General features: G+C 46.7%; 1 protein-coding gene across 6 annotated transcripts in view; it reads right to left on the bottom strand.

The window, feature by feature from the left end:
* C2CD5 (C2 calcium dependent domain containing 5) overlaps positions 1–27,053 on the bottom strand; it is a 915,439-nt gene that overhangs the window by 121,384 nt on the left and 767,002 nt on the right. For all 6 annotated transcript variants that reach the window (XM_086920391.1, XM_086920370.1, XM_086920386.1 and 3 more), the window contains one exon: positions 3,639–3,785. In XM_086920391.1, the coding sequence (XP_086776517.1) occupies positions 3,639–3,785 (147 nt within the window). The remainder of the gene's footprint in view (positions 1–3,638; positions 3,786–27,053) is intronic.

The following is a 27,053-nucleotide window of genomic DNA, read 5'->3' as shown; positions in this document are numbered from 1 at the left end:
AACCATGGTATCTCTGGATCCCTATTTGTAAACAAAAGCATTGACAACATTTCAACTATGTACTGGATGAAGTTCTGCAGGGCTACTAAAGCATATCCCTCACATGCAAGTGTGGTGCATTGAACTAAGTTTACATGTATGAACTGTGGGTGTGAAAGAAAACCCTGTAGAGCTGAGCCAGAGAATCCGTTTACACAACACTTTCAGTATGTATTGAGTTGAACTAGTATAGAGTGAAAGTTTTTTCCTCTTGTGGGCCAACAACATCATCAATATTTAAGCCGCTATGAATGCCTTTTCAAATAAATACGATTCCTCTCTTGAAAATTGTGTAAAGTATAATAAAGAATACGTGATCATGCTAATGCTGCAGACAGTCATCAAATCTATTCCTCTCTCATGTCTATTTGCAGTGTCATAGCTATCTCCGACCTTGATGATGAATTCCCCATGAAGCCCCGTTCAATTCTGCAGGTTATCCCATACTTGAATGCTGAATCGTATGATGGGATTTTTTGCACAGATTGATGCCTTTCGTTTATCAAACAGATACATAGATAAGCCACATCAAGCAGCTTAGACTAGAAAGGACCTAGCAGAGAGATGGGTAGACACAGCATTCCTTTGGTAGATTTATTGTTCATCTGATTGGTACCTAAATGCAAAGAAATCAGTTTTTTCCAAGTTTACTCAGGCTAGACCACAGACATCAGGGTTTAACTAGAGGGACTTCCTTTGAACATTCTGCCACTTAGTATTGCAAATCTGAATGAAAGAACCGTACTTTGTCTGAATTCAAGTCAAGTATGAGAGAGGAGAGGTAGAGAGTGGGCAAGCAATGATCAGGCGACCCTGGCTCAAAGCTGTGGGGGGTGAGAAGTGGTCTCAAATTTCACTGCCACTGCCTCTAAACTTGTGGAAGGAACATGTAATAAGATTACCAGCTGGGATTTTTTCTCTTACTGCTACCAAAGGAAGGATCTCCTTTGCATGTCATGGGACTGCAAATGTATCCATTTATAGTTTCATACGTATTTCCTACAATTTGTATCTTTTGCACGCTTCCCCATAGGGTCAATCACTTCAGAGACAGCTGACATCATACAATACAAAAAAAGTGAGACATGGGAGGGTTGTTGGAGAAGAATTTTCATTAGGGCACACAATGGAACTAATAAGGGGCATTTGGGTGCTTTCTTATACCCAGCAGACTTGGAGAGATAGCCACCTATCTGGTAATTTAGTTATATTTTGACTGTAACCAGCTGAATCCACTTCCTTCTGTGCGTGCTTCACTTCCCTTCCCCAACTACAAGAACCCCCGTTTTCATTCAACTGGGACATTGATCATGTGCTCTGGCTAGAAGGAGTACCCTCAACTTTATGTGTCTGAAATTTGTTGAACCGGACACAAGTTGTAACCAAAGCAGATGTCAAGATGGAGGGTCTGTAATGCCACCTATGATATCAGAAGGCAGACCCTATTTTGAGCAATTTAGGTCTCCAAGACAGAGCCATATACCTTCTATCAAAGGTTTGCTTACAATGTGCTTCTCTGTCTACACTACAGCCAGGGAAGATGCAAGTGGAGCTTTGAAGCTTTGAGAGAGCGATAAACATTTTCTTTTGGAAATCTCTCTCTACTACTATGTATACTTTTACATAAGTAGTGACAAGAAGAAACACAAGAGAAAAAGAAACAAGCATTTGCAATGCAATAGGTCTCGCATTTGCAAAATTTTAAGCTATTAGCATTGTAATGCCTTTCATGTATATGTTTTCAAAACCAACACAGATAAAAGGTTTGTCATTTACAATGCCAGTAGCTCAAAGTCTCGCAAATGCGAGACCTATTGCATTGCAAATGGTTGTTTTGGTAGCTTTCGTGTGTTTTTTTATGGGGACTTTCTGCTCTGGTTATTGTATATCTTTGCAGAGATTTTTTGTTTATTGTGTGTTAGTGGTAGCATATATGTGGCTTGCAGCTTTTCACTTCGCAGAAATGTTATTTAGAATAGAGGTAGTGCCCTTAATTGCTAAAGTCTTACTGTGCTCTTTTGTGATTTGGGTTGTGTTTTGTCACGTCTCTGTTACCGTCGCCCTTCTCTGCGCAATTGTATTAGTCACTGATATCCTTTCAATGACAATTTTGTTAACGTGTCCTTTGTGGAAAGGCACTTGTAATTTGTAGTTTGTGTGAGGGCTTGTGTGGCTCTGTTTTTCTATTGTCCTCTGCTGTGTGGCGCTGTGTCCTTTGTAGTTTTACCGTGTACTTTATGTGCATTGCTGTGTTTTGGTAAAGGCCGCCCTGTGTAAAAATGCCATTTGTAGAAGTCTGGTTGTGTTTTGCTGCCTTGCTTGCTTTTGATTGCCGTGGAGACTGTGCCATGTGAGAGGGGGTTGTTTGTCCTTCTGAGTTCCTTTTTGGTCAGTGTTCTTTCCAGTGCAGTTTGTGCAGGTGTTTTCTTTGTAAACTGGATCTGTATCCCTGTCAGCTTTGTTACTTGTTAACCTTACATCATTGTGCACATCGAAGATTTATATTTCATTGCCTGAGAGTCATTTTTTTAATACACATGTGCATCATTGCAACATTTCCTAACCATAACCACCAAACCATCAAAGGAACGAAGGAAACCACACACCCCTCAACACCGCCACCGAAACTAAGTGGGAGCTGGGGGATGGGTCGAACTACTTCTGTGTTTATTTATGTATTACAGACCTATAGTTAACGATTTAATAATGACAGTTCTATTAGACGAGGCAGCGAATATTAGAAACATTGAGCTGCTTAATGCATCTCCACGGCTCTGAAAGCAATCCTAAAACAACAGTTGATGGACAGAATGCAGAACAATGTCATACATTCACCCCAGTACAGAGATCTGGGCCTACATCCATCGTTTTTTTGCACTCCACACCACCCCAGTTCAGACATGGCCATATGCAAATCAGCCTTGACCCTGTGCCTCATGGGAACAGTCCAGCCCGAACTACCAAGCCATGTCTTTCCTGGACCGGAATCAAGCATCCTAGGACCGGTTTCTGGCTATCAGCCGTCTTCAGCCAGGATAGCTTGACTCCAGTGGTGTGGAGAGCATGGGACTCACGTCTGAGCATACCCATCCCACTCGGGGTGACAAATGCAAAAACAACAGTTGATGGACAGAATGCAGTACAGAAATACGTGTGATGCCAGATTTTCTTAAGCCCCTGCAGAATCAGTAGGATTGGTGGAAAAATAGAGTGGAGATTTAATAACCACTCTGAACATAACCCATTACCTAGAGACATTTACCGCTAACATGATTGGCAAATTAATCTATGTCTCGACAATCAATTGTGCTATTTCTGGAAGCAGCTCCTATTCATGGTTCATTGGTTTCTGTCTTCTCACCCTACGCGCTCTCACATTCAGAGTAACTTCCAGGGGAGCCACTGGCTAATTTCTCGTTCTGGAGACAATTGGCTTAAGCCCTATTAATTTGCACTCCTTTTCTAATTGATGTGTTAAATGGTCTTAATGTTCATATAACAGAGGTGAAGTATGTATGTTCATGAATCACTTTCTACTGTTAAACATGGCTATTGAATAAACATACCATTGAACTGAATTAGACAGAATATCGGTTTACCTGATTCTTGTTGGCGTTTTCACTGAACACACACTGCCTCATAATATAGGAGACGACAGCATTTCCTCCCAAAGCTGCAACATGAGCACGCACCATGGCAAATACCTCACAGATGAATGCGTGCAGGAATCCACTGACTCCTCCCTCCTATAATATTGTAATGAACATTAAAAATGATTTATTGATTAGATTTACCTCACTTCTATTCGCTCACAAGCACATGTAGTTAACCTTGATTACATTAATACTCATTCAAAAATATTACACCATTACTAGTGGTCATAATGTTGCATATCAGCAATATTTTTTGTAAAGGTGAAATTAGTATGGTAGATGACATTTGAAAAAAATACTTTAAGTTACAGAAATGTGGGAGTTGGATTAAGAAGAGAAAGCAAAGTTTAAAACACTGCTGTTATCGGACTTGTTTCAGTGCAGAGGGCTAAACAGATGAGATTGCCTTCAGGAAAAAACTGAAGACATGGCTATTCCCAGGCTGAGTCGTTGGTATCCACTCTCCCCTGCTTTAGTGCTGGGAAAACCTTGGGCAGCTTTGCGCTCTACAAAACTCAAACATAAACGAGTGGTCACCCGTTATTTGTTTTAAATTATAATGAGGATGATTACGTACTGAGGTGTAGTAATAGAGCATAAGAACTAGTACAGGAACCAAAAAAAGGGAGACCTGGGTTAAAAAGCCTGAACTGAGTGTGATTGAGTCCATTTACGTCTAGCTTCTTGGGGCTAACCTATTGGTGTTCTTAAAAGTGAGCACCAATAAATGTGAACACTAAAAGACTCAGAATACAACATTAAGCACAATAACACTCAAAAACGGATTCTATGTCAGGACCGGAGGCGAGGATTACGCTTTCTAACCTTCGACGCTTTCTAACCTTCGCTTTAGTCAAACAGCAGCAGCCATTTTCAGCAGTATAATCAAAACGAACATTCCCATAAGCACTTGGAAAAAAAGCAAAACTTCACAACCAATCATGGATCAACAGTTCAAACGAAGTCCCTTGTTAGTGTTGCAGCTCTCTCTTTCTTTGCTGCTCGCAGCTAGAGAAGCCCTGTTTTCTTAATTGCTCCATGTGACAATGTCATTATTGTGCTGACCCACTGTTAAGATGTTGCGGCCGCAGAAACGCTGGGCATCCCTCTCGCAGCTGAGGGTGTTTATTTTCATATTGGGACGGCGTGTGTGGCGCGGTGCGCTGCCCATCAGGTAACGCTGTGCCCAGCGCGACTCTTGGCTTCGCAGCACACATGCGTCAAATTGCGAAGTGAAATTGACAGTGCACACCGCAGTAGCCCACGGAGCCTGGTCACCAGCCTGGTGCATCAGGATCTGTAAACAGCTGTGAGCAAATTTAGTGATGCTCTCAGGGGTCTGTATTTCATTTCTTGACGCTCAGCAGGTCTTAAAAAACTGTCAATCGACACCCAGCCCTCTGTTGGGACACTGTCTCAGGCTCTTACCCCAGCGACACTAAGGGGTGTGGGTCCCTGGGCATAGACCCTATAAACTGTGCGGCTTGGCCCACCCGAACACTACTGGACCCGTAGTACCATATCAGGCTGCACTGCGCCTGTTAACGTTTTAACCTTGGTGCCTACCTCATGCAGACACCTGAGGGCACACTTGGGGGAAGGGGAACCCCTGGCTATTCTCCCATGGGAGGACGATTTCTACGAGGCAGCAGATACCTCTGTTTACAGGGCAGTCGCTGCGACTATGGCCCCTATGGAAATAGACCAGGAGTGCGCTAGAGCAACCAAGTCGGACCTAGCATCTGTGGGCCCCTGGGGACCTCCCTCCCCCCTCAGGCGCCACATGGTTCAGAGCCCGTACCTTCCCATAAAAGAGCCCAGGAGGCCAGGGTGGATCACAATGCATGGTGCGCCTAAAGTGGGCCTTCCTGGCCCACAACCCACCCAGAGCCATTGACAGGGCCCTTCCAGCCTGTTTTGCAGTGTTACCCCGATGGGGACGACTCCCAGGGGTGACAATGCGGCAGGCCCCTCCCCTGATCTAGGCTCTGCTATGGGATACCTTCTCCCGGGCGTCGAGGAGGACATGCTGTGGATGAATGCAGTTAAAACATGGTCTCTGGCAATGTTCAGTCCACAACTGCTGATTACATGGGAGCTTGGACAGTGACTTCAGTCATGAGGAGCCGCAGCCATCGGAAGCCGCAGTACAACCCCATGGGAAGTTTGTGGTAGGTGAATAGCCATAGATCTCAGCTTTAAGGCCCAGTAGAACCACCCACTGAGAGATAGGAGTCAGGACCAGCCCCAGCTTCTTGCAATACGTTACAGGAGTCTGTTGTGGGATTAAAGGTGGTATAAGAGCCCCAGGATACTGGACAATGGAGGTAGAGGCCCTGGCACACTTGAAAGATGAAAGCACAGTTTAGTCCTGAAATACAACTGCGGATGGAGGTAAGCTTTGCTATGGCACAGCATGTCTCAGGCCCAGTCAGGGTCTGCAACAAGTAATGATAGGGACACACACTAGAGCTCCCTAGAAGTTCATGCAAGCAAATCTGCCAATCACTCCTAGGCCAAGGGGCAATTGGGAATGCAGACTTATTGACAGAGGTGCAGGGCTTACCATGGACTCCAAGAGCTCCGTTGCTTCTCCTCAAAACAACATAAAGGAGCGTAGCTCCAGGAGCCGTCATCCCTGAAATGCTTGATCAGTCTACTCCCTTCTGGGAAGCTTCTCCATTAGTGCTACTAATGAGCTCTCCTCTGGGCACACTACTCTAGCAGGCACACCTTCAGTACCCCTCTCTCAGCCACCAGGGTAAATCCTCAACCAAGGCAAGACCGCAGTGTCTCCGAAATCGGGTGGCAGACTTTTCAAGCGATGTAGGCTCACCTGCCTGGGGAGTTGGCTGTCTGGGGTTTGAACGAAGGTCCTCGTGGAACAGACTCGTACTTCTAAAGAGTTATCTGTTCTGCCTCTCACACCATCTACATACCAGAGACATTTTAAGGCATGGGCAAAGGTGGCCCTGGACCAAGGTGCCAGCCTTTCAGGGGGGCCAACTAGAAAGCCAGGTCTGTTCTGCAGAGAGTCCTGTCCTGATGACCATGAATAATTCTTAAAAAGATTGTTTTAAATAATACCTGCTTTAAATACTGTTTTCCTTTAGTTTACTTTTAATGCGGGTGTTGTATGGGAGTCTAAGAAACATCGTGCTGAGCAATGTTTCTTTTTCGCACCATGCAACATCCATAATGTTTCCTCTAGATCAAAAGAGGGTCTTACAAATGAAAAATGGGTGGGGCAGACAAAGGTTATTTGCAATATTTGTGAGCTGCTGCTATTGTAAGAATACTAAAAACACATATCACTATCCTTCAGTATTAGATATGATAAATTTAGAATTATGCTTTACACAGTCAGTGGCCTTGCCAAAGAGGGCATTAAAGAGCTGAGACTAGATCATAAATTCAAAGCTGTTCCAAACAGGGCCCCCTGACATCCCTGCCCTGCTACTTACGTCTAACGGAGATGTAAAAAAAGAAGGATATAACCAGAGACGTTTGTTGCATTTCTAAAGAACCAACTGTGTACATCAATCCGGCCCAAAGGCTATAGCAATGCAAACAGTGTAGTATGCTTTTCTGAGAGGAAAGGTCCACTTCAAATTTGCACAGCAAATATTTAGTTTCATTCCATGAAGGACTCCACCAAGCTCCCAGTCAAACAGGACTCATACTCCCCTGACTCACGATACCACCCAACAGTACTCTCAATTTAGATAAAGGTCCAGTTACCTGAAGTTTGGCAGCATTTACCATATTGAGGCAAATAGGACCCTCACACATTGTGCTTTTTAATTGTCCCCTGAGGCGGAAAGCCGGGGGTTAGACTAAAGCTTGGCAAAAAAACGAAACTTACTGTTTTTAATTGTGTGTATCTCACTCGAAGTTTGACTGGAAGATTTATTTCCTTTTAAAACGCTGTGTGTATGTTTCACGGGAAGACTCGATTTCCCCTTTGAAACGCTGCACTTACCCGCGCTCCTACGCCTACTCGATCCCTGGTCCTTGCACAGCGATTCACAGCTGATGCACCGAACCCAGGGACGGAAGCCATCTTACAGAGAACAAAGGGCAGCGCTCTAGTCTTGCGATGCCTCCCGCCCTCCCAGGTACAAAAGTAGCCTCATACCTGCTCACTTCAGCTCATTGTGCTTTTTAATTGTCCCCTGAGGCGGAAAGCCGGGGGTTAGACTAACGCTTGGTAAAAAAACGAAACTTACTGTTTTTAATTGTGTGTATCTCACTCGAAGTTTGACTGGAAGATTTATTTCCTTTTAAAACGCTGTGTGTATGTTTCACGGGAAGACTCTATTTCCCCTTTGAAACGCTGCACTTACCCGCGCTCCTACACCTACTTGATCCCTGGTCCTTGCACAGCAATTCACAGCTGATGCACCGAACCCAGGGACGGAAGCCATCTTACAGAGAACAAAGGGCAGCGCTCTAGTCTTGCGACGCCTCCCACCCTCCTCCACCACTATATGAAGATCAACACCTCCCGTCCGCGCAGCGGGCGGGCGCAGCGGGCGCGCCGAAGGCAAGCCCGTCTGCGCCCGTCCGCGCCAAGGACGCGACAGGCGCAGGACACTCTGGACCATCATTCCCCCTCCTTAAGTATCAGGCAAGCGACCTTCATGCCTTCAATAATACAAATTACTGTGCCTGTACCATGAATATGACTCAGATTGAGGGCCCTTTCACCTGTAAACGCTGTAAGTGGACCTCCCTCGTGCCCCCTGTTGAGATTACAGTCCCGCCTACCACTATCCATACCGACATTCCAACTTTTAAAGGTGGACTGATAAATGCATGTTCAATGGGTGCCCATAGCCAGGACATTAATGACCTCGTCCTGGAACATGATCTAGACTGCCTTCTCATAACGGAGACATGGCTCACGAACAGCAGTAACCCAGACTTAGCAATGGCCTTACCTGACGGCTATACTATCGTTAGGCAAGACAGAACGAAGGGAAGAGGAGGAGGTCTTGCTCTGGTATTGAGAAGCCATATAAAATGTCACACCTTTAACTTAGACCCCTTGCAGGGTTCCGAGGGGATTGGGTTCTCCATCAAATTAAACAACACCACCTCCTTTTCAGGAGGGCTAATTTACCGCCCACCAGGATCCTCAACAAAGTTTTTAGAATCACTGTGCGACTCCTTAGGGCAGCTCCTCCTCCGTTACCCTCACTTCACACTACTGGGAGATTTCAATTTACATCTGGAATCCAAAATAGACACCCAGGTGCTTACTTTCCACCAAATTCTGGAGATCTTCAATCTACAGCAAAAGATAACTAAACAAACACATCAAGCAGGCCATATCCTGGATGGGATATGTTCGAACTTTCCCCTTCTGAACGTCCACACTCCCATTCCACAAATTTGGACAGATCATAGCCTGATACCCTTTAACATCCAAATAACACGTCCCCCGAATTCATCAACATTAAGTCAACAGACAGCAAATAGTATAACTTGGACTAAGGTTGAAGATAGTTTTAAACTCCGACCCGCAATACAGACTCAGACTCCCAACTTGACCGGCAATGTAGAACTAGATTCAATACATTTCCATAATTGGATGCAGCAAGAGATCACACAACGTGTTCCACCTAAACCTCCTCATAAAATGAAAAAAAAGAGGAAAGACGAACGCTCCCTGGTTTACACCAGAACTAGCAGAGCTCCACTTATTATGCAAGAAAGGTGAACGCAACTGGCGTAAAACCTATGATCCTGCCCACAGAATCCTTTATATACAACAGAGGAAAATATACCTAACCTCTATCAAAATCGCTAAGAAGGATTACTACACCAAAGCTATAAGGGAAGCAAAACAAAAACAAAAACATTATTTTCCATTGTAAAGACCTTCACGCACCCAAAATCCTTACAGCCGGAAATTCCACCCTCATTAGAGCTTTGCAACCAAATTGCAGACTTCTTTGTGGAAAAGATTGACCTTATACAAAAAGACTTCCCAATTCCTAAAGTCGACCAGCCCTCAACCCCCCTTCTCCAAGGAGCAAATGCAACTAACAATCTTAACACCTTCACACCAGTATCGCTTGACCTCACCAGGGAAGTAATTCTTGCCTGCAAATCAGGTGCCCCCTCTGATTCATGCCCCCCAAAAATTCTCCACCAGGCTATCAAAATGGTCAATCCTTTGATAAACAAGATTGTTAATACCTCTCTTAATACAGGCATAGTCCCTCGTCAATGGAAACAGGCAGTCGTAAAACCACTGATGAAGAAACCCAACAAACCCCCCACAGAACTGGCCAACTTAGGCCCAATATCACTTCTCCCAGTTCTGGGCAAGATTACAGAACAGATGGTGCATAAAGAACTAAAAAGGTACGTGGAGACCAACAATATCTTGCACCCTCAACAATCGGGTTTTAGATCTAGCCATTCCACAGAAACAGCCTTGATCGAGCTCTCCGACTCCATGAAAATCTTGCAGGACCAAGGAAAGAATGCCGTTCTAATCCCATTAGAACTCACAGCGGCGTTCAACACCATCTCCCATACAATACTGATAGGGAGACTTAGAGATATCGGAATCTCAGGGGTAGTATTGTCCTGGATTATTTCTTTTCTGACGGAGAGATCACAAACTATCGCCTTAGGCCCCTTCCTATCCAAGGAAAAAAAGATCTCGTCAGGAGTTCCTCAGGGCTCTATTTTGAGCCCGCTCCTGTTCAATATTTACATGATCCCTCTCATCGCCCTCATTGAATCATACGGCATACTTGTAACATCGTATGCCGTTGATATTCAGCCCAATTTTTTCCCTGGAGAAGAACTCTACCACTGCTGAGCAAAACCTTAAGAATTGTTTGAAGGATGTGTTTCTCTGGATGGACAAAAACCATCTTAAATGCAATGTCAGTAAAACATAGATTCTTCCTATGGGAAAATCACAACATTTCTGTCCCAGTAAATGGTGGCCTGAAGACTCTCCTGCTCCCCCACAAACTGTGAGATCAGCAAGAAACTTGGGGGTCTTATTTGACACCGAACTTTCATTTGACCAACACGTGAGGAATGTCGCAGGAAGCTGCTTTAGCATCATCAAATCATTAAAGAAATTCTTTGACTTCCTGCCCATCGACTCACGAAAAGCCGTCACTGTAGCCCTAATTCTCGCACGCTTGGACTACTGCAATGGCCTGATGGCTGGCGTTAAGAAAACAACCCTAAAAAAACTCCAAAGTGTACAACACGCGGCAGCCAGACTGGTCCTTAAATTGCCAAGAAAATCCTCAGCGTCAGCTGCCCTAAAAACTTTACATTGGCTACCCCTCCACAAGAGGATTTTATTTAAAATCCTGATTGTTGCCTTTCGAGCTTTTCACGGTACTGGCCCGAAGTATCTTATTAAGCGTTTCCCCCATTACATTCCAACCAGGACATTACGATCAGCAGGAGAAAACCTCATTAAATCGACCAAATTCAACCTCAAAACCAAGGGGGGTAAAACCCTAACCTTCTTATCTTCCAAGGCCTGGAATGCAATGCCCAAACATCTTTGACGACTCACTCAGGAAAAAACAGTTCAGGAAACATCTGAAAACCTGGATCTTCAAGCTTCCAGACGAGTACGTATTGACAGCCATTTAACTCTAACCCGTAATTGTTTGCACTCTGTTCTATTAGCGCCAGGATGCTCCTTCCGGAGCGATAGTTGCGCTCTACAAATATCCAATACAAATACACCTTAGAAGGTACAGGTAAAAAGTACTGTTCCGCTACTACAAATAACACACTACCACCACTGTCCGTTGCAAGGAACACAATGATCTGGTGATAGTCTCGCCGGCTAAAGAGAGAAATCTTGTTGTGTCGCTTTCAGATCAGCTCTGAGTCTCAATGTCACTAACAAAAGGGTCCCCTGTGTACACATGATTGACTGAAACAGGGCAAATTGCACCACTTACTCATCTAGGGGAAACCCACGGATAGGATAAATGCTCAAACGTTATGCAGGGCGACTTTTCATAACAACACAAAGTTGCAGATGTACTGGGTGAGGCGACTGGGCTCCATCGGTGTCCTTTTTAAAGCATATTTGTAGGTGAGACAGTTAAACAAAGGATATGATGCAACCAATGGCACCCATCCATGTAGTAACAAATGTCAAAAAGACCGCGCACCTTTATTGCCCAGATTGCGGTTTAAGGATGAGGACTACTTTTGGTTGGGTAAAGAACAATCAGACTACCTCCCATAGCTTCTCAAGGCTGCCAGAGTTAAAGGAGCTCAGGAAAAATTAATTGAAATAGTTTGATGTCTGTAAATATTTCCCTTAAACTTTGGGAGGCAAAACAGTTTACTCACAATTTTGGTCCAGTCAGGAGGTAAAACCACAAGATGCATCACTGCCGGCAGTTGTACCTGACACAATTGTAGTTTTCCACCGTGAGGGTTTCTGGTATGTACTCTATGGCCAAGATGGGCTGCAGGGGCAGGAGCCAAATGTGTTTTTAATCTTTCCTTTCCGATGGCTGTCAACATTGGTCTCCCCTCTTGCCCTTGCACTGTGCAGTATCTGAAGGCGCTATCATGATTACTCATGTGGTTTTATTCTTATGTTTTATAGCAGTAGGTTCTCCTATCGTTTACTTACTATGCAGATGATATAAAGTGCTACATGAACATCTCCTCCAGAGAACTCATCACTCACTGAGTGCTGCCTAAACTTTAGTCGTCTTATACTCAGCATTTATGCACCGACTCGACACAACCAAAAAAGGGGCTCATCATTAAACCGTAATCTGCGCAAAAAAGGCGATAGCAGCCACCTCCTGTCCTCTGCCGCAAGAATATTCTGAAGTGCCCTAACTCGCTGAAGGATAGGTCTTTATGAGACATAAAACGCCTTAGAATATAAATGACAATGATCAAAAACGATTCATTTTGCCCGCTTTGTTTTTTTTCCTAATGTGTTTAAATCCATTATGCAATTCTTGTTTTCCTTCAATCAGATAGCCAGTATAAGAGATTCAGTCTGTCTCAAAGGCTATGTGCAAAAAGCGGGTAACATTTCCTTCCCTTTTAATGAGAGACAACAAACTGTCATCAAGGCCACTGAGCAGAGCTGATTCTGCAGCAGCAATAGACGTGACTGGTGCACATGCCTCTTTGATGAATCGAGCTCCAGTTTGAGTCGCAAGCCTCGAATCAGGATTGAGTCCCTCAATTTAACAACTTTCCTCCGCTAAGACCCTTCTAAAATATCCATCTTTTGGCCTAATGAAGTCACAAAATTGTGGCACAATAAGTCCACCATAGAATGTGCAAAGCATTAAAGTCTAAGGCTTGAGTAATCCAGCCTCCATGTAAGTGATTAAAGGAGGTAGACCCTTCAGTGTCATTTTCACCAAGACTGTCTTCTCTTTCCAATAAAATGCTCAAGCCATCTTTGTAAGACACCTGGTCAAGGCTAATACCATTCAATTAGAATTTGCCACAAGATGGTTTCTCGACAAACACCAATGCCTTGTTTTTGAGTAGTAAAACACAAAACTAACTGACACAACAATAACCTGTCAGTCAGTTGGTACTCAATTATGCAAGGCAGAGCAGCATCGTATTGTCTTTATAATAAATTGATAGCTACTGTATGGCACGAAGACTAGCAACTTAATTATCTATGCAAGTTAATTAATTGCAGAGTTTAACAATCAAGAATTCTCCTCACGACAACATGCAGTAACTACCAGTGTCGCCCGCTTGCCAGCAACTGGTTGGAAAACCAGTCTGCACACAATCGAACTGAATATGGGTACAAGGTCTACTTTACTGGCAGGGCTTTCCATTTGAAAGACTAATAGGTGTAGAAATAAGTATTACAAGTGACCAGAGCAATGATGTATGTGTACTTAATGGGCGAGGCAATGAGGAAGAACACTTAATTACGTGTATTTACTAAAAGAGGGGATACCTGACAAATCGGCCATCCTCTGTACTGTCCATTGTTGAAAATGAAGAGAATGTAAGTTCTTATTACCAATTGATAAATGTGATCAGCTCTACTGAAATGTCATGAGAGGCTGGTCTGGATGGCAAAGTCAGTATGTCGCTGTAAGGACCTAGTATGTTGAGCATCAGTTCTGCCACTGTATTTAAAGATGATAGGTGGTGTTCACAAACGTTGCATGCCTAGGAGGGTTCGGATTTTGTCCTTGTATCAAAAAGTGTAACATACTCCAACCTTGTAATTACAAAGTTGTGATACACGCGCATAGCACAGACTCACCATTTTTAATGTATAATCCAAACACAACCAGTTATGGTGGTCAGGACAGACTTTTGGCCATTCAATCAATCAATCAATCAATCAAGGCCATTTATAGAGCGCACTACTTCTCAAGGCGCTTGGGGGAGGGGGGGTCGGGGGGGGGGAAGTGTGGCTCAGGGGTTAGAGGCGGCAGACCCGGAAGCTGAGATCGGTCCTGAACCAGGGTTCAATTCACCGTCTCGGTGGGTCTTGGGCTAAAAATTCCACGGACTCGATAATTCTCGATCCGGTGCCTCCTTGACTCACGGGTTCACACTCTGCGACTCTGGGCAATAGCTTGCTTAATCCCCACAACGGCCCCTCGTGGCGGGATGCCTGACTTTCACCTTGTGGATACCCTGCTGGGGCTATCACACAGGGGGAGATCAGGATGGGTTCCCAAAGCAAGCACCGGGAAACCCACTGCGGGTAGCTGTGCGCTATATAAGCTCAACTACTGCTCGAACAGCCAGGTCTTGAGCTTCTTCCTGAAGGAGAGGTGGTCTTGGGTCAGGCGCAGGTCGGTCGGGAGGGAGTTCCAGGTCTTGGCGGCCAGGTAGGAGAAGGACCTTCCTCCTGTTGTCGTTCTTCGGATGCGGGGGACGGCAGCGAGGGCGTGACTGGCTGATCGGAGATGGCGTTTGGGAGCGTAGAAGTTGATGCGGTTGTTGAGGTAGCTCTGGCCTTGATCGTGTAGGGCTTTGTGTGCGTGGTGAGGAGACAGAAGGTGATTCTTTTGTTGACGGGGAGCCAATGCAGGTCTCTCAGATGTCCGGCGATGTGGCTGTGTCATGGGATGTCGAGGATGAGTCTGGCTGAGGTGTTCTGGATCCGCTGGAGTCTCTTCTGGAGCTTGGCGGTAGTTCCGGCGTAGGGGGCGTTGCCGTAGTCCAGTCTGCTGGTGACGAGGGCCTGGGTGACCGTCTTCCTGGTCTCGGTGGGGATCCACCGGAAGATCTTCCGTAGCATGCGCAGGATGTTGAAGCATGACGAGGAGATGGCGTTGACTTGTCTGGTCATGGAGAGGGAGGAGTCCAGGATGAAGCCCAGGTTGCGTGCGTGGTCTGTCGGTTTGGGTGCGGTGCCCAGGGCGGGGGGCCACCAGGAGTCGTCCCAGGCGGAGGGCGAGGAGTCCAGGATGAGGACTTCCTTCTTGTCTGAGTTCAGTTTCAGGCGGCTGGTTGTCATCCACTCGGCTACGTCTTTCATCCCTTCGTGAAGGTTGGCTCTGGCGGCGGCGGGGTCGTTGGTCAGGGAGAGGATCAGCTGGGAGTCGTCAGCGTAGGAGATGATGTTAAGGTTGTGTTGGCGTGCGATGGCCGCGAGGGGGCTCATGTAGACGTTGAAGAGGGTGGGGCTCAGCGAGGATCCTTGAGGGACGCCGCAGATGACTTCGGTGGCCTCTGACTTGTACGGTGGTAGACGGACTCTCTGTGTTCTTCCGTCGAGGAAGGAGATGATCCACTCCAGTGCCTTCTCCTGGATTCCGACATTGCTGAGGCGCTGCACTAGGGTGCGGTGGCAGACAGTGTCGAATGCCGCGGAGAGGTCTAGTCTAGGAGGATGAGGGCCGCTGTTTATCCGTTGTCCATCAGGGCTCGGATGTCATCGGTGGCAGCGATGAGGGCGGTCTCGGTGCTGTGGTTGGCTCGGAAGCCAGACTGTGAGGGGTCGAGGGATCCAATTGTCTCGAGGAAGGCGGCCAGCTGTTTGTTGACGGTCTTCTCAATGACTTTGGCTGGAAACGGGAGGAGCGAGATGGGGCGGTAATTCTTGAGTTCGGTGGGGTCCGCTGTAGGTTTCTTTAGTAGGGCGCTGAGTTCGGCGTGCTTCCAGCTCTCCGGGAAGGTGGCGGTGTCGAAGGAGGTGTTGATGATGTCCCGCAGGTGGGGTGCGATGACAGCGTCGGCCTTGTTGAAGACGTGGTGAGGGCAGGGGTCGGTCGGAGATCCGGAGTGGATGGAGTTCATCATGCGGACGGTGTCTTCGGTGCTGATCGGAGTCCAGGCGCGGAGGGTGGTGGTGGGGGGCGGTGGTTCGGTCGTGGCGTGCGTCGGTTGAGTGCTGAAGCTGTTGTGTATGTCCGCGATCTTGTTGTGGAAGTAGGAGGCGAGCGAGTTGCAGAGGTCTTGCGATGGGGTGATGTCGTTGTTTCCGGCGTTGGGGTTGGAGAGCTCTTTCACGATGTTGAAGAGTTCCTTGCAGTTGTGTGCGTTGTTGTCCAGCCGGTCCTTGAATGCAGTTTTCTTGGTGGCGCGGATCAGTTGGTGGTGCTTCCGGGTGGCAAGCTTGAGGGTGGTCATGTTGTCCGGTGTTGGTTCCCTTCTCCAGGCTTTCTCGAGGGCTCGGCAGTTCTTCTTGGAGCTCTTGAGTTCGTCGGTGAACCATGGGGCCTTCTTGCTGCCGGGTCTGCTGGGCGGGGTCCTCAGTGGGGCGAGTTTGTCCGCGCAGTTGCTGATCCACTTCGTGAGGTTGTCGGCGGCCTGGCTGGGGTTCGCTGAGCTGGCGGGAGGGTGCTGGCTCAGGGAAGCGGCGAGCTGGTCGGCTGTGATTTTGTTCCAGCTTCTTCGAGCAACCTGTTGCTGGTGGTGGTGGATCGTCGTTCTTCTGAAGGTGAAGTGAACGCAGCTGTGGTCCGTCCAGTGGAGTCCAGTGGCGTGGCTGAAGGCGATGTCTTTGCTGGATGAGAAGACTGCGTCGAGTGTGTGTCCGGCGAGGTGGGTGGGGGTGGACACCAGCTGCTTGAGTCCTAGGTTGGCGAGGTTGTCGAGCAGGGTGATGGTGTTGCGGTCGTTTTTGTTCTCCAGGTGGAAGTTGATGTCCCCCAGGAGGATGTAGTCAGCGGAGGGGAGGGCATGCGGGGTGATGAAGTCGGCGATGTCCTCGCTGAATTGTGTGCGTGGACCCGGGGGTCGGTAGTTCATTCAGTATTCTTACATTGTTAATGGAAAATGCAAGAGTGTGCTTTGCCACAGCCATAGGTTAGTACAATAGAGAACTTAATATAGGCTACCTAGATGAATCAAAGTTTAGTGGGTAAGTCATCCATGCATTAACATTCCCCAGTAAAAATAAACAACCATTTGCAATGCAATCGGACTCGCCATTGGGACATTATATGTATTTAGCTATGCAGCACATTATCCTGGGTGCTGAAACATCTACTGTTCTTTAACATGGAGGCTTTGACACTAATAGGCACATTATCATACTATACACTATCACACATTACTGCAGCGTAGCCTCGCCCACATGTATCTTCAGCACAATGACATCCCCAGCTCATGGTAATCACCAAGACACAAGGAAGATCCAACGACTTCTGGTGATTATTACATATATTTTTTTAAATCACAGCAGCACGAGTAAAGGCAGGCACTGAGTATCTCTACTTACCTTTCAGTGCAGTAATGCGGGAACACATTTTTTTTAACCCACTATGCCATGGCGATTTCCCTGTAGAAAAATGGCAAAATGTTCCCCCTCGTCGAAATACCAACACATATGGTCATATCGTCACAGTTGTTTTTAGTAAACATAGAAGTGAAGAGTCCAACTCCATAATTTTGGGATGGTTCCAGAACATTACACTTTGTGGCCTGTTGAGTTTTCTGTTTCTGAACAATATTGGTAAAAAGGCACAACAAAGTGAAGCCTGTTGGCACTGCTAATGCTTGTTTTTATATAGTGAATGCTACTGTCGATTTACCATGCATTAGTCCTGTAAATATGAGATAGTACAATAGCCCAACAAAGCTGTACTGTCTTTAGTGAATTCAGAAGGCTAAAGTTGCTTCATCAGTATTCAAACCGGAGACTCGTAAGAGTGCAAGCTGAGTCAATCAATCAATCAAATGACTATTCGGTGTTCAGATGTAAAACCATAAAAGTTTCCTATATAGAAAAACAGTAATTAATAGAATTTCATAAACCCATTACACAATTCATTACATAAAGAAACTGATTCATGGATGAAGTGCAGTGCAAGGTACTTGGTACCTTGAGGTCAAAGATTCAGATAAACCAATGATTAAATAGCTCCAAGGGTCCTATATCTAGTAATTAAATCTCCTTCAAAGTACTAAATTATTAAATGACCCCAAAAATGTTACCATCTATTTTAAGTGGGGGTCTACATTTTACTGAAGATTTAAGGAAATTAAGAATAAACAAAACGGCATCTTCATGCAACAAATGTAGCTACATGAGAGATTGACGAGCCTGCCTGAATTTCAACATCCTTAAAATCGGGATAATAACATTTTTCCGGGGAATCACATAAAGCCTACAAAATAATAAAAAATGTAGCAAATCCTGTGGAGACACACCGTCGCAGCCACTGGAGGCTAAAATCTGTCCTCTGGTGCTCCCCTTAGGCAAAGCCAACAGGAGGTGAAAAAAACCCAGGCGAAACCTAGTCAGCAAAAAATGATTGCATGTACTAAACAAGCATTGGCATAGCCAATACGTCTCGCCGTTGGGACCTTATACGTTTTAGCTATGCAGGATATTATCCTGGGTCCATGTTTTACCAGGGATTGAAGAGCTATACAACAAATAAACACACCGATGAACACATGCATGCACTATTCAGAGCAAACAACAGATGGCCATTACACGTAGGTAGACCAACATGCTTGCAAAGTTTCACACCCACTGGCAGAACGAACACACACAAACATACCCCATACAGCACCTCCCATGTACACACATGCACACACACACACCTTTGGGGTCTTCTAAGTCATCAAAATTAAAATTGAAGGTGTAAGAGATTTACATTTACCACTAGTATGCAGGGGCGGTGGGTGACATTTGAAAGTGGTGGGGCGCAAAGTGATTTGCATACAGCACCATAGCGAGCGAGAGCAGCGAGCGAGTTCGAACCCCAAAAGGGGGGCTTGAGGGGAACCCCCCCCCCCCAAGAAAATTTTGAAAAAAAAGAAGAAAAATCGTGCATTTTCAAGCAAATTTGAGAAAGCAGGAAGGTTAATAAAGCAATTGTGAAAGTGCAGTCATTACATTAATAGATGGCATAACATAGGTAGCTGCTTATTCAGTATAACCACAGAGCTTCATACATTCCGTCCTATTATGGTCAGGCGCTGAATTCAAACTATAAGACTTTAAATAAATACCAGCTTGAAATACCATGTTTTAACAGTGTGGCTCATGCTCGCACCATGCACAGCTTAAGGCAATTAAATAAAGGCACTAGTGTAGCATGCCCAGGCCAGTCCGAACATTTTGATGAACTGGGGCAAAAACTAAGGGGCAGAGCCATGAACTAGAGACTCTGGTTTCACTTCTAGCTTTCTAGCATGACCAAACTGTGACACTCTGGGCAATTACTTTTCTACACTGTGGCTTGTTATCCATGATAATCAATTTTGAGAGAATCTTAAAATGATACAATTCAGGATGCACACTGTACAAACAATCAAACATCTCTGTTGTATATGGCAGGCCATAGTATTGCTCTATATATAACAACAAAGGCTTACATATGAGAAACAAGACAACTGACTTGCCTCGAGTCATTAATACAATTGTCAGAGAAGACGTGTTGTGGCTCACTCACCTTAGTAAAAGCAGACCACTCAGTGCAACGATACAGTCTAAAGAGAACCTATCCAAAAAATACTTTAAAAAATAAATAATGCAAATGTTCATAGCTCTGCCATGAATAAAATGATAGTCAGCAACACTTGCTGCAGGACTGGAGATCCAGCTTGTGCTAACAGCTGTTCATGCAGAGCAGATTTTCCAGACAGGATGCAACACAGGGGCAGCCCAGAATTATGAGATCGGACCATAACCGTCTTACAGTATTGGGGTTATTTGCCAGGTAGGAGATGCTTGGGTGTTGTGGGATTATGACTCGGGGTCTCAAGGCATACGTGTGCCCACTGCCCATCCTAGTCAGTTGCAAACTTGTCTTGGTAGTGTGGGCATGACCTGTTTCTTAGAACAGGCTGTGAGAACACTAACTGCTGGTATCGGATGTCATAATGCTACTTGACGGACTTGTAAAATGCATAGCAAAATGAGATCCTGGCTCTGTCTTGTTTTCTTGTATGAAATCACAGCTATAATACACCACAGTGGATGAGAGAGCAGGGGTAGTCTTACAAATGCAAGCATCTCACAGCCAATGGGCTAACACGAACACTCTTTGAAAAACCACCAGGCTAAGAAAGATTTTATTTACCAGAACAAAGAGAGCAGCAGTTGAACCTTTGTTAAGAAACACCGAGAAAGGGGGAAACAATGCATTGCCAGCCTTCTTCTTAAGGACAATTTGATGGGAGTTAGGGGGAGGGCCTTCAACAGCCCTGTGATATGCCTTGAACAAGTGCAACAGGTTGAACATATAGAAATAAGACACCTGCCAAAGGAACGCAACTGGTAGAGAGTGACCACTATTTGCTCAATACCAGGTAAAAGTAAAACACCATCTCATATTAAGGATAAATGAAACTCTATCTGCAGTCAGATTAAACATGAAATTAAGCCCTACCTCTGCTCTGTGACATTCCGCAGAGTTCCACCCACCTCTAGTTTCATGTATAGCCCTAGGCCGGATGCTCAGATTACTGTCAAGCATAATCATTGGGGGGACATTGTACACAACCGCAGAACTGTGTTCTGGCATGGTTGATGGGGTGAATTGTCATCCAAAGTAACTTTTTTCACAGGTGCCATAAATACTTTTGTCTGAAAGTCATGCACCCTACAAAAATCCCCTTGGAAGGCCAGAACGAGGCGCACATGGGAGAAACAGGATATGTACCTTGGGAACATTAAACCAACCATCATAAATATTTGTACTGTAAACAATACATAATGTATCGATATGTATCAAACATAGGCAATGTATAATTGTACCTATTAGTTTTATTTTTTCCCTTCCTCTTTATATTTATTTATTAATGTTTTCACACCAGATTACCTTGCTTCAATAACATATTTCTTTTTATTCCATATGGCCTTGTACATATATGATTTACTTAGACAACAACCTAAATGTAAATACATATGTGGCCTTGATATCTATATGATTAATAATGTATGTAGCTCTATTTCGTTGAAATAATAAAGTTCTTTAAATTAAAAAAGTAAAGTTGAATGAGCATTTGGACTAGCAGGGCCTCTTGGAGCTATGCTGATGATGTCACTGGTCAGGCAAGGCTTGCTTTCAATGTATCTGTCCAAAGTTTAAGAACTATTTATTGTACATTTCAAAGGCTTCAAATGAAACGGTTCGAAAATGCACATTTGCCTGACAATGTCTTTTATTCAAATCATTTGAAGGAAATCTACATTTCTTTGTACAAAAATCACCAGATGCCTATCTGTTACCCCCTTCCCCGATTTCACAATATTCAGTCATCCACTTCAGATTCTGTCCCCTACTTTCTCCTCTTTCTCTAGAGCCTGTTACCCGCTCCTCCTTTTCTCATCTCACCCCTTACACGTCACTTTCAACCTTGTTTATTCCTGTGGTGGCCATGCCCTTTATTTCTCGTTTTCTTTCAATCCCCCACTCTTTACATGTTCCCATGCGGTTTATTTTACATCCACCCATCTCTCTGTCTCATTCTACACTTTGTCACCAGTTGTGTTTTCCAACTGGTTCGAGCCCCATGTAATTTGATGTAAATCCCTTGAAGCAGTCAGTGGACCTGTGAGAGCCTCGGCTCACTGAGTGCACTCTACAGCGCTTGGCTAATGCTAGTCATTTCTTTGGATTAAAGCGCCAAGAACCTGAAGGAAGCGCTGGCATGTCTGCTATGTCCTGCCACTGCAGGGCAGCACCTGGCACCACAGCCGCTGCACAGACCGAAGAGGGCTTCCCTCAAGACCCCCGGGATAGTAGAAACGTTGTTGTTTTTATAATACATTTTGAACTCGAAAGATCATTAAATGTACTATAGATGCTACTCGTGCTCTGTGGGAAGGACTTGGCTAAGTTCACGTTTGTACTAGACATTTTTTAGTACATCTAATACAAGACAAAGTGGTAAACGATGCGGCAGTGGAAGCTCTCCTTGCATCGTGAGTCAAGTGCAGCAAAGACGGCAGCAGGGTGGCCTGCTCCCTCACCTTCTCTCATATTCACAGGCACCTCTCACCAGAAGCAGCGCTCACGGCATCCCTCTCAAATTCGCACAGAATGGTGTGTAGACAGCAGCACTGCAAGCTTCCAAGCTGAGGAACCGGGTTCGAGTCACGTTCTGTGATTCTTGGCAAATCGCTTAATATCCCCACGCCTACCAAAAACGAGTGTGTCCCTGTGTAATGTAACTGGTGCTCATGTGAAGCGCTTCAATTCCTTCGGGTCAAGCTCGCGCTATATAAATCTGCACAAAGAAAATGCAGCACGGACAGTTGTGGTAGCCTCTATCACACACATCTCCCAATGTCAGAGGCTGCAGTAGTGCACACCATTTAGAGCGTCAGCGTGGGCATCAGTAAGACAGGCTTCCACTATAACCACAGGACATGTCCTGCATGAGTCTAAGTAAAGCCAACTCCCAACCTCGGTACTTCGTTTTAAATCCTGAGTTTGTGCTTCTCCAGGCCAGCACTTTAAAGTATAATGGATACTAGTGTGGGTGGCATAGAACTCCTACACATTGTGGTCCTTTGCCATTTCCTATAGACCCCTGCTACAGACACCTCTACCAGGGCAGGTCTCTTGAAATCAGAACCCCACAACCACCGTCCATCCATACAGGAACACCGTAACACTTTGCCTTTGCGCACTCACCGTCTTCGGCGGAAGCTTTCCACAACTTCTGCTCCTCTCGCAGCCCCTCCAGGGGCGACTGGCAACGGGAGGCTGGGAGGCTGGGAGGGGGGAGGGGAGGGGGGGGGGGGGGGGGTTCACACACCGGCCTGGGGGACTCTCGCCGGGGTCTGCTTGCCAGCTTCTCCTCCTGCCCGGGGTCGCACTTGCGCCACTCTGTCCCCGCTCATCCACACGCGGCATCCAATAATGGATGTTGCGCGGTGGACCAGCCAATCCTGGCGCTGCATGCAGCACCAGAATTGGCTAGGGGGGCACACTGTGTGCTCGCCCTGGGCAGCCTGTGAAAACCCGGCCCAGCTGAAGCCGCACACCCGACCCCTTCTCTATGCTTGCTGGCATTGGCACATGCGCGGGCAAGTCTCAGCCCGGGAGTCTCATGCGCACAGTGCTGGCCTGCTACAGACTGTCACTCAAGCAGCTGCAGCAGACCAGCAGCCCCGCCCCCCCAATCCCCTGCGCACTCCGACCGCACAACCATTGACGTGTCACTCCCGCGCTGCTTGTGAAGAAGTCAAGTCACGTAATTAGGTTTACTTAGCTTTAGCTGCAGTGCCACGGTGCGTCCAGGGCTTAGTGGGGCTACGCCCCTACGCCCCAATGGACGCACCGCGGCTGCTAGTATGATGGTGTTAGGATGTAATTGGTAGAAAAAAGAGAGGCAAACTGGTCAGTGTGGAAAGGAACCTCTAAAGAGGTTAAGAAAAGACAGTCTGCAGTGCAATGGAACAGATTTCTAACAGATTTGATTAAAGCCTGCATGTGAGATGGTATATTGTTACTTTTAGTCCTGAATGTTTCTTGTTGTTAACTGCTTGTTAAATGTTTCTTTTTGTTAACTGAGAGTGTTCTGTGCTTACTGCACTCAGTAGATAATTAGTTTTCAACTTCCAGGCTCTGTCGGAGGTACCGTGATCAGAGCTGCCTTAAAAACTTTCCAGAGGCAGACCGGCCGGCTGGCTGGTTACACAGCGAGTCCGTTTCATTTTGCAACATTTGTTTTGTCAGCCTGGTAATTCTTAAATGCTTTTAAGAATTAACAGGCTGACAGAACTAATGTTGCAAAATGAAACGGACACCCTGAGTATTTCCGCAAGCCAGTCTGCCTCTGAAGCCTCGCGAAAGTTAATGAAGGGTTTAGCAGAAGGGAGCTGCAAAGGAGATACAGCGACCTCGGCTCCACCTCTGCCCCCTCCTCCAATGGCCGCGACAGAGCCCGCGAGGCAGCAACAGAGGAGCAGAATATGTCTGCAGACTAGTCTGGCCTTTAAACCTTTGACACAAACCACACGTATTTGGCAGGGGAAAACACGGGAAGGCGAGTGCAAGAACACAGAGCCCTGCTAACTGCACTTGATCTAAAAGAAAAAAAACAGATGTTGCACAGTGTTAAAAAAGAAAAACATTTCTCTGCAAAATGACTGTAATAGACTCCCATACACCATACACATTAAAAATAAATTAAAGGAAATTCGCACTTAAAACAATATGAATTATTCGAGGTCATCAGGGCAAGACTGCAGAAGGGAGCTGGCTCTAGCAGCCCCTCCCCGGGATACCAGGGCCCTCTTTGCCCATGGCTTAAAACGTCTCTGCCAGAGACAGACATCTGAAGCCAGGCAGTGGCCTGTATTCGGCCAGTCCACACCCTCAGTGAAATGAAAGCAAATAGTGCCTCTCTCCCTTTAAGTACATACCTCAGTAACAAACCGTTTGCAGAGCGCCCCAATGATTGAATGAATGAAAGGATTTGTAGAGTGCCTGGATACTACAAGTGTGTCCCGGCACTAGGCAGAGCCAGGAGAGAGGGTAGGAGGCATCTAATCCCTTAAAAAGGCGGCTTTTCAATTGTTTGTGGAATAATTTGTGATCCGGAATGTATCTGAGGGCGAAGGGAAGCTCCTGTAGTGTCCTGCGGGACATGTTCTAGTGTCCTGCAGGAAGCTGTAATCCCAGCCACTCCCTCGAGGGCTGGACACACTGCACCCCCACACCCATCCATCACGGGTGCCACGAGTGACGTGGCCCCGTCAATAAAAGGGCCCGGGTGCACGTGCGACGAGGTGGGTGTGACCCCGCGTGCCTGCGTCTCGGCTCTTCGTCGGCCCTCAAGGGGAGGGAATTAGCCTGGGATGTGACTTTCCCATAGCCGGAGGAGCGAGCTCCATACCGCCAGGGTGTGACAACCGAAGACTGTCTGTCTCCCACCCTCACTGGCTTGGGAAAAAGTAGAGGGAATGCGATACCAAGCTCCGGTGAGAGCGTGATGAGCCTGGTGCAGTGCTCTGGCTGCCACGGCAGGAGCTGAAGAAGTCCGCTGACCCCACTAAAACGCTTGCATTACCCGAATGCAAGAGCGGTAAGCTGTAGTGCTCAAAGCTGCTGCGGCGTGAGAGAGAGGCCAGGAAAGAAGCACTCTAGCCATAATAGCTCGCTCTGCCCCTAGCAGTGAAAAGGAGGGTGGAATGGATCAGTTTAAGCGAGCAGGGAAGCTGCCATCACTCCCGTGAAAAGTGCCTGCACGACACACAGCCCTGTCGCAGTGAAACACACACACAAAGGAAAAGATAAAATAAGAGGAAAACTAAACAGGAATTTGCACGGTGTAAATCACATAACAGCCTGCCTTACCCCCACGTACCTGTTGAAAGCCCACAGAAAGAAGGATGGTTTCATAGCCAGCGGTGCCAGGAAAGAATACCGGAGCCTGCCATAACCACAAACGCTGCATCGCCACTCAGTGGCCGCAAATGGTACTCCGCCCAACAAAGTAAGCACAGGAAAGCCAGGGCAGTTGTGATCTGGGGAAGAGACAGCCAGCTCTCAAACACCAGCTGGGACAAATCAAGCAGCCTGCTGCACCCACAAGCCTGTCTAAGCAAAGCAGGCCCCCAATAACAAACAGAATTGCTGCCAAGTGCCCGAGCAGCAAGGAAGTGCATGGAGCAACACAACACTGCACACAGAATTGGCCCAGTAGAAGAAAAGAGGGAGCAGGTGCCCACACCCACTGGACAGGTCACTGTGCAGCCCAACCACAAGAAAAGGAAAGAGTGGAAGGCACTGAGTACCGCTCAAGGCGTCATAGTGAAAGACTGAAGGAGATAGTACCACATGTCCCACGGGCTGCCTGTCAGGATAAGAGGGAGAGAAAAGGAAAATCCCCAGAAAAGAGACTGGTGTGGCAAGACCAGGCAGTGCTGCTGTCAATGTCTTTCCGCCCCAAACTATCAGCATCATGACAGAGACAGACTGCTCACTCTGCAGAGAGCCTGCATGAAGCCCGCACATGCACCGCCACGCCAAGCCCAACCAAAACAGGGGGACCGAAGATCCACAAGTCACCAGCGTCTCAAGGAGGCTATCCTTGCCAAAGGAAAACTGGTGGAGAGAGAGCGCCATCAGCGGCAGCCCAACGCCCCCACAAGTAAGAAGAGCGTGCCACACGCCCCTGGCGGTGAACGACTACCACCGCAAGGAGGAACAGTAGGCACATTAGGTGTCAGAAGAGGGCGCCGAAGAAGAAGACGAAGCGTGCGCAGTCCAAGGTTCGTGACACAGGCACTCAGAAGCCCATCGACACAGGCAAATGCCCAGGAGGAAAAGAGACATCTCTGAAGAAAAGAAGCACTGCTGGAACCAGCAGGGAGACCTCATACATCTCCACAGCAGCAACAGAGCCCGGAAGGGGCCCAACGCAGAACAGTGTCCTCCCTCACACTTCTGCAAGCACGAGTCGTCAGTGACACAAGGCGGATGAGAGGAGAGTCGTACACCACAAGGGGCTAGCCGCCACCACAGCTCACCACTACCTGTGGAAGCTATTCCCTGGAGAGGGAACACCTGAAGTAGAAGCACCCAAGATGAGTGGCTGCCTGCCTTGCAGCCGAGAAGAGCGACTGAAGGTTCGCCTGAATGGTCTCGAGACCATTGAAGTTAATAGGCCCGTTGGCCTTGGTAGAACATGTGGAATGTCACTGCCCCAGAAGAAGAAGAAAAGTGGAAATCGTGTCAACCAGAAGAGCAGGACACCCGCAGGTGCGTCCAAGACAAAGAGAAGCCCAAGGACTCGTAGCACCACAACCCAAGAACACCTCCAAAGACACCAGACAGACACCAGGCTGGACCGACGGCCCTGGCGACAGCACCAAGGAAGAGCCACACGCAAACCGCAGCAAGTGCAAACCGAGTCTCATCCCAATGTGTCCCCAGGTGAGCATCAATCTGCATCCCTGGATACAGCCTC

The sequence above is a fragment of the Lissotriton vulgaris genome, chromosome 1_1 (genome assembly GCF_964263255.1).
Source record: "Lissotriton vulgaris chromosome 1_1, aLisVul1.2, whole genome shotgun sequence".
Lineage (NCBI taxonomy): Eukaryota > Metazoa > Chordata > Amphibia > Caudata > Salamandridae > Lissotriton > Lissotriton vulgaris.
This window is presented reverse-complemented; position numbering and strand designations above follow the sequence as displayed.